At 40.8% G+C, this 8971-nt stretch overlaps 1 protein-coding gene across 1 annotated transcript; it reads right to left on the bottom strand.

Annotated features, from left to right (window-relative positions):
• Nucleotides 1-5783: 5783 nt before the first annotated feature.
• Nucleotides 5784-8616, bottom strand: LOC142134593 (protein THEM6-like). Its single transcript, XM_075194556.1, has 2 exons — nucleotides 8037-8616; nucleotides 5784-6881 (listed from the first exon to the last, which is right to left on the bottom strand). Exons 1-2 carry the CDS (start codon nucleotides 8541-8543, stop codon nucleotides 6768-6770), a joined length of 621 nt encoding a protein of 206 aa, XP_075050657.1. The 5' UTR covers nucleotides 8544-8616; the 3' UTR covers nucleotides 5784-6767.
• Between the last annotated feature and the right edge of the window lie 355 nt (nucleotides 8617-8971).

An 8971-nucleotide genomic window follows, 5' to 3' on the forward strand; every position in this document is an offset into this window, starting at 1 on the left:
GTTAGCTTAGCTGCTTTTAGTCCATTGGTAGCTTGTTTTGTGGGGGTCCAAACAAACCAAGGACTTCAGCCACAAAAGTGGCACTCCTTGTTGCTGAAGTGCTTGGTTTGTTAAACTGTTCCTGCTATCCCTCCTGTTTCTGAGTGAGTTAAACCTTTTTAACATATGGGTGGGTGGGTGGGCTGAAAGACAATTCCATCTTGCACCACTTTACTTTTCTGCCACTGCTGTGTGGCAATGTTTCCTAGATGAGCTATGAACTGCTATGTGTTTGTGTCATTGCTCTGTCACTTAGCATCCACCCAGCTCGCTGCAGTCTTTGGCAGATAGTGTATAAAAATAATATTGTGACCTATGAGGTGGTCAAATTTGACTGGAAATGACTGGAAATTAGTGTTATTGAGGTTTAATAATACGGTAGAAACAAAAAAGAGCCAAATTATGTGATTTTTGCATATTTTAGCAATTTTCCCAAAAAATACAGATTCAAAACCAAAATCAAAATACATGAGGGCGGTTTTGCCAAAACCAAAACGAAAAACCAAAACACAAAGTTAATACAGATCCAAATCCAAAACCATCTCTACTAAAGACCAAACCATCCTGAAAACCACCATTTAACAAATAGCCATCACAATTTTTAAGATGATAAAAATACAAACCATCAGATTTACAAAGCAGAGGTTTGACAAACCGCCATCAAAACAGCCAAACCAAAAGAGGTAGTTGTGAGAGGCGAGATTGCACAAACAACATGCTGTTTAAACTATCTTGCCATTCATAACATAGGAGAAGGCGTTTTGGCAAAGCCCATAATTCCATTGTGGCACAATTCTAGAAGTCAATTTGTCTTCTGTTTACCATCAAGCCCTCCCAGGTAAACATGTCAAGCAGTACAACCAAGCACAATGAAGGTAAATGGGGCATTCTACAGAAACATTGTTTATTGTTAAAATGAAGCAGTTTCACAGTATACAAATAGGATCACATGTTCTGCCTGTTCAGCAGTGACTCAGCAAGCTTCATATTTCTGCCCATTTCTACAGCTGTGCTTCAATATTTTGCAGGGTTACAAAGAAGTTGGTAAAACAAAACTTGTATGTGTTACATTAGCTGAATATACGCTGATTCATGTATGATTGTGAAATGACCATGTCATATTTAATATATAGAGCTATGCTTGGACATTGCTCGTTCAGCACTGACAGCTTGTTTGCCCCAATGTGTCACATATTTTCTACAATTTATTTTGAGTATTTAATGTTAACTTTGCCCTTGTGCAAATTACCCCCCCCCCCATGCAGAGTATTGACATCAGCATCCTCTTACCAGAACTGTGCTTAGTTTTCTTTGTCTGACAGTTTTCCTTATATAATTGTTCAAGTTGCAAATAACAATAAAATATTATTAGCCTAAATCATCTTTGCACACAACAGTTTTATGAAAGCAAATATCTGTGAGCTGCTAGGGCCCACGTTATCTAGTGGTTAATACAGTACATGTGTTTTAAAGTTGCATCACGAATGTTGCTATATATTGTGAATATACAGCACGCCAATGTTGTGATAGGTTTACCTTAGAAATATGTTATTGTCAAGTACTGTGTTAATAATATGTATTTAATACTTGGCTGGTATAAGTCACATGTTGTAGTCTAAATGGTAAAATGTGCCATTTGCAATCTGCAAGTAGATATAGTCTAGATGCACTGACTTCTATGAGTAAAGCTGGGTACACACTACAGAAATTTCGACCAACTTTTTATGCCGAGCGATTTTACATGCGACCGATGGTCTGATCGCTCGGTCCACGGACTGCATACACACTAGCCTTGTTTAGGACGATAAAAGGAAGAGTGGACGTCCCTTTAGCGACTTTTTACAGCCATGTTGTCGTGAGCAATTACTGTAATTTCGTACTCACAGTTGTGGATCGGTCGGAAGTTTATACACACTACACAGCGGAAACGAGATTGGAACGAAAATATTAAACGGTACGACCAACCAAATGAGGCGACAATCGTCCATTTGGGCAGACTTTCGACCATCGTGTCACTGCACACACTGACCCGACTTTTGAACGAGCGGTCATATGTCGGCTGTTTGAGCCGATTATTGGACGAAAACAGTGTAGTGTGTACCCAGCTTAAGGCACCGTTGTGTAAAATTGTAACCTGTAATTTATGTTGCTATCTATTGTAAATGTATCGCTGTGTGAGGAATGTGGAGGGTAATAAAGTTAAGCTTTGTAGGCCAGGTCAGTGATACTGTGTTAGATTAATGGGTAATAGGCTATTGTTCGCTGTTACCTTCAGGGCAAGCCAGTCTTTGGACCTCTAGTTGTATGTTATTTAGCCTATTGTGAGCAGTGTCTGATTCTGTTCTTGAGGACAAGGTCTAAATCAAATAACCTTGCTTATCCCTGTGATATATGAATGTTATTTGTAATACAATGTTAATTATACAACATATGCTATATTGTGTGTGTATTGAAGTGATGTCATGTATTTGCTGGGGTAGGTGAGGTGAACATAAAAGTGACATTAATATTAGATAGAATGCAAGCTCTAGAGAGCTGGAGTAAAGAGCATCTGAGGTAAGGCAAGGGGGGAGGGGGGGGGGGTTTGGCTAAGATTAGTTGTGGAAGCCTCTGTATGTAGTAGGTGTTTAAAGGCACCCCCTTTAGGCGATGGGCCATTGCCTGGTCCTCTGACCAAAAGGCTGGTAGTGTCTGGAGCCCGGGGTGCTGATGTGCCCCTGGTTTAAAGGCAGCCAGGGGTGCCTGAAAATTCACTGGTGATGGGGAACCTGCAGCACCCTCACTGTGAACAGAGTACGACACGAGCACTGAGCACTTATAACCTCCCTTCATCACTTTTATTTCTTGGTCCTGGCCTTTTGGCTGGACCAGAACATTTTTGAAACCCATTGGCCACTAGGCTGGGGCCTTTGGGCATTTACTTATTTATTGGACACATAGCACTTATCACAAAGCACTTTTCATGTGAGCTGAAGAGCCAACCTTGGGGAAAGAGGACCGCCCGAGCCTTGCGACGGAGGTGGTCCTGAAGACACTTGCCTCCGAATGGGCATTTGGGCTCTCCCTAGTTTTGGTGAAGGAGGGCCTGAAGATTTATTTTTCTTTTTTCCCTCTCTTGGGCCTTTTGGCTCCTGATGCATAAGGAAGAAATGGGGCCCTTTCCCTTTTGGGAAGGGTACAATTACCCAAGCCCCCAGCACAGTCACAGACTGCACTGGGTGATTTGGAGCACGCACCTCGGGCTTCAATAAATAAATAAAAAATAAAAAAAAGTGGGGGAGATGCAGTTTGATGAGGGACTCTTGTGTTAGGAATAATAAGCAGGAATCTATGTTCCGTTAGTACAGAGTACCTTTGGTGACAGTGTATTGTGTGAGCTGACCTGCCAAGTCAGTAGACAAGGGCTGATATCTGCGTTAAATCACAGAAGGGACACGCCATGTATTAGGAGATGTCATCTAGGCCCTTGTCATCACATACTCAGACTTATTAATGTTTCACACTTAAATCACATACACATGTAGCATGAGCCTCCCTGGGCTTCGTGAGTTCACAAAGAATCACAGAGAACACGCTAGATTAAATTTAATTAATCTGCAAAAAATTTCCAAGGTTTATTTACAAAACTTAATAACAAGACATACAATATGTTACACAAATGAACTTCTAATATAGCACACTGATGCACAAACATGTATATGGAAAAATCCACTCAAGCAGACAGAGACACACACTCACACATTGATGCAGACATACAGATAAACACATTATATAGTTTTTATACCCTTTTATTTGTATTTACTTTTCGTTATTATTAGAATTATTATTATTTATTTAAAAAAATGCCTACATATTATGCTGTGCTGTACATTAGGGGATCATAACACAAATTACTTACAATGCCATTCAGTTTACTTTTTGCCAATTGAGCTTACAATCTAAAAAGTGCGGAGAATACTTGATATATAAGGTAATAGAATAACAATTGCAGCTAGTGCTGGGCAAAGTGGTTTACAGAAGGCTTACATTTTAATCAACTTTTAAAGGAGAAATCAGGTTAAAATATTTTTTTCATTCCTGGGAGCCTTATTTCTCATTGGTCACTGTCAGATAAGAGCATGTTCCCCACCAAATTGTCATCTTGGGATGAGGATTCCTTAGGGAGAAAACTCCTTTTTTTTTTTCCAGAACTTTCTTGTAAAATTATTTTTTTACATCTATTTTGATGTGAATTTTTATATTCTTTTTAATCAGCCACTTCTGTTTTATGAAGATTGCATTGGTACCCTACAGGGGTATGGTTAGGGCTTCCAGGTGTACTGTTTTCCATCTTCCGCTGGAAATGTAAAACTAGAATCAGTAATATTCTAGAATTGAGACTCCTGATCCCTTCACGTTGCCATATATGGAAGAACTAGGATCATGTAACTGTTTACAGCATTCTGTTCCTAAATGAAAATATGAAAGGGCTTTATGAATCCATCCGTGTCTCACTTTTCCAATTGAAAAATATCAGAGAGCTAAGCATTGTGAAGGAGATTACTATGTCCAAGAGATATATCAAAGTTCTTCATGGCTGGAAGTATATCTTAGCTTTATCAAAATTGAAAATAAAAATGATGACATCAGGTTTAGAATTTCTATGACTTTTCCCACCAATTGTAAATGCTACTTCTGGTGAGATACCATTGCCAATATGCTCCTAACTTTGACATACATGTGTATCCTATCGTTAACTATTTGTAAAAAATGTGCTAGTTACACATACAGTAGACTGATTAATTGTTTTTCTTCATAACTTGAATTGGAATGAAGAATCGTACCCTCCTCCCCCTGAGGACTGGAAAACAATGTATATGATTTATAATCTTATTGATCAGCTCCAGAGCAAAATGTTGTTTACTTCTCCTCTGCCAATAAAACAAAACAATCTACTATATATATCTACTATATATTCAAGTGTTAGAAATAAATTGTCATGTTTTGGTGAAATGCAACATGTAAACTTTGCCTATTAATTCACCCGCAGAAAGGTTTTTAATTCACTTAATTTGCCAATTCATTGAAAGGGTTTGTCTATGTTTGTAGAACCGTCTCGCAGTGAATCCTGCTCACTTACAATGAGCCAACTATAAGACATTCATAAACCTTCCATAGAACTTATGGAAGAGCTTTTACAGCGCTCTATTAAACCGCTGTGCGGAGAGTCCTCGGCTCTCAGCTCCCACCGCGTTTCTTTGAACTGGTCATTGCTCACAAGGACTATCGAGATATAAATACCAGAGGGGCCCACAGCTCGCTGGTTCTGCAGCACTTACAGATAGCCAGGACATCTGCCTATGGTTTTCTCTGCAGCGTATGTAACAGAAAACCATAGCGGTGGCTTTGTCAGATCTCTCCTGCGGCTGCGAGAGCCGAACAGCGCTGAAGGTAACTGGCAGAGCTCTCAGCGCTTACATATGGCTGTATAAAAGTATTATTACTGGGAACAGAGAGGGGATTAAACACAATCATATTTACAGTGAAAATCCCTTTAAACCAGGCTGTCTTTTTAAAGCCATGCACAACAGGCACATAAAACAATGAATAGTAAAAATATAAAACAATGGTACTACTGTGTTTGGGAGATGCTTTGTTTAATGATAGACAAGCAATCTACTTTTTTTGGTTTGCTCCAAGGAGACCTGTTCAATTGGAGCCTATGAATGATATTTGGATTTTATCTGAGCCACATCAATTCATAGTAATAAATACATAGAAGAAAAAGGTTCTTTAGTAGGATGACTTTTTATAGCATAAAGCCAAGATAAATATATTAAATAATATTTAATATAAATGTAAACATTTCATACAATAATAATGTCATATTTCTGTTTAGCAATACATGGCTTACAGGTATCGCTACGTTCCTCAGCATCAGTGATTGGACAGTAATACATTTTAGGTGCCTTATCTATTGCACAGTTGGTACTTTCAGTATCGTGACTTAAACAGGTCTCTGGCGATATATCATTGGCATCCAGCAAATGTAAGACCGCTCGGGAAAGTGATTTGTAGAATTATATTTAAATATTATCCCTGTCTTTACTCACATTGCTGCTGGTACCCCTCCCTTTTTTCACATTGTTAAAGACATTCCTTCTATTGAAAGTAACTGTAATTTTATTTCCAACAATAACTGATTGCCCACCCCCCCCTCCCCCTCCCCCCAGGCTGTTACAGGGATATCATCAGGCCCATGTGACTGTACCCACCAATCACATGCTATGTTGTGTTTTTCATGTTTTTGGTATAACAGTTGTTAGCGTAAAACCCGTTTCTCATCTATATGGGTCTTTGTAATAAAACCACAGGTTCCCAAGAAGAGCTATGACTGTAGATGTACACCTATGTAACATGACGCAGGGCTGTCATGCGGTGCTTTTGCAGTGTGTTGGATGTTGAACATGCATTGTTACTAAATAAATAAAATACACAATACAAAATACTAAGATACATTTCTTCGTATAGGGAGAAGCTTCCCCCTGTATTACACAGTACCCTGTATAAAGCAGACATCATTCTACCTGAGCTTCACTGACAGGGAATGATACAGAATTCATCATACAGTTCTGGAGCAAAGAGCTAACACTTCTAGAACTGGGTAACAATCCTAAACTAGCTGCACTGGGCCCTATGCAGGTTCAGCGGGTGTAACGGGGACAGATACCAGGGTTGGGGCAGCTTCGTTACTGATCTTTATTGCTGTCAGACACCCCACTCTCTGCTCTCAGCTTCTGGCTGCTGTTGTCATTGTAATCGATCCAGTGCAGGACCTCGTCTGGGAACTCCGGAGACTCCACCTGAGGAGACATCACAAAGAAACGTTTTACAGCAAAAGGAACCATCGGTCTTCACCCCACACTGAGCTTCTCCAGCTGCTGCATATATTCACCCTCTGCGCCCTTCGTGGCAATTTTATACATCCAAAAACGTGAAAGAAGACCGTACTGATGGATAGCATTATAACCAACGGGAGTATTTTGACTTAAACAGCTCTTTGGGGATATATCATAGACGTGACTACACTGTGTTGTTGGAGGACCCTGCTCCTTCCACTATATAACTATCAGTCTGTGGCTTCCTGCTGCCTCTATTCCCTCCTCACATCATGTCACTGCCCCTGTCACATGCAGCCCTGTATTCACTAATGCATCACTCATCTCCTGATATACTCTGTGCGGCTGAGGACCCTGCTCCTTCCACTATATAACTCTCAGTCTGTGACTGTGGCAGTCTGACTCTGCACTGCTGTGAGCATTATGATGACATGATTGTCTACAGAATGTCCTATTCTGCCCAATTCACAAGGACGAGCGATACATGATAAAAAAAAAAGTTGTTTCCATAACAACATATATTCATACTTAGGAATTAAACAGTTAAACATAATATAAGTTGCAGGATATAGTATGTGCAGGTCATGTCCATGCTAAAATTATGCATATATATATATATATATATAATATGACATGTACACTAATTTCATACACTGAAGCTGCGGTGCTGGGAATTAACTGAATCAGAGCCTGGACCCTGTACAGTTCAGAAGCTGGAGGGTCATTGCCACTGTCACTGCAGTGTCCAGTTGGGAGACGGTATCTAGGAAATCAGATCTGTTCTGACAACACACAAAAGTCAGCGGACACATTTTACATTAGAAATATGTAAGAATGTAAAACCAGCACCAAGTACGATACACTAAAAACACACGCATGTTCACCAACTAAAGCAGTCTATAGTTGAGCTTCTCATAACGGCTCAATCCTAGAATACAATTACCGTAAATATTATATTTATTTCTTAGAGCTCCCCTGCCATGCAAAGATTATTATACCACCCCTACAACATATACTCAATTGCTTGTACTGAGATCTTTAAATGCTCTCCGCCTTGATCAAAGTGTTCTAAATAAACTTTGCATTATATTATAACATTGTACTCATCACAGTCCTTACCTTTCTCTTACACATGGTCTGTACCACTTTATCGGGGGAGTTTCCCAGAATGTGCTGGCGGCTTAGCAGTACAGCGCAGACAAAGCCATCCGATGGGGCTACAAAGCGTTGCTCCACGTAGAAGGCCTTGTCATCCCAGCAGAGCAGGCGCGTGCGGATCTCGAAGGCCTCCAGCAGGCGAAGTGAGCGCCTGTACCGCACTGTGCAAGCAGCCATCACCATGCCGGCTCCTAAGGAGTGTATCGCCCCAAAGAGCCCACTGCGGGTGAAGAAAGACAACCAGGCGAAGTCGGCCTCACGGAGGTAACGGGAGTTGTTCATGTGCAGCAGGAAGTCTAGGTCATGGGGCAGAACCAGGCCGGAGAACGTATGTTCCTTCAGGAGGTCCTTCACAACGGGCTGCAGGCGAGCTTTCAGGACCGCCAAGAAGGCACGGACAAAATACCAGACATCCAGCAGGGAAAACAAGACAGCAGTCAGGCCGAGAACCAGCACCACGATCCACATGGCCCTGGCGTTGGTCTATCCAAGCTGATAAGGTGACTTAATGTGTAGGACCTGTAGGAGGAGAAGACGATACGGCAATTATGTATATGCATTTCAAACAAGCCTTGCAAAGCCCTGTAAGCATAACACACATGGAGAATAATTTGGAGGACACGGGATGGACCATTGATGCAGCCAGTGCCATGTTTTCTACCAATGCTCCATCCTGTGTTTCTCTCGTGTTGTCTGTCTGTGAGCATTGCCATAGTCCTTGCCTTCCCCACAAGAACAATTCAAGCCTGAGGCTCATACCAACTTCACTCAAAACAAATGTATGGAACGGAGTTCAGGTATTTTTAGCTGTTGCCTTATAGAGTCACCTGGTTCTAGACTCCTGTTTTATGTACACATTACATGGTACCATATGCACTAAGTGTGTAGAAAAAAAA

This window comes from Mixophyes fleayi, unplaced genomic scaffold (assembly GCF_038048845.1).
Source record: "Mixophyes fleayi isolate aMixFle1 unplaced genomic scaffold, aMixFle1.hap1 Scaffold_54, whole genome shotgun sequence".
Classification (NCBI taxonomy): Eukaryota; Metazoa; Chordata; class Amphibia; order Anura; family Limnodynastidae; genus Mixophyes; species Mixophyes fleayi.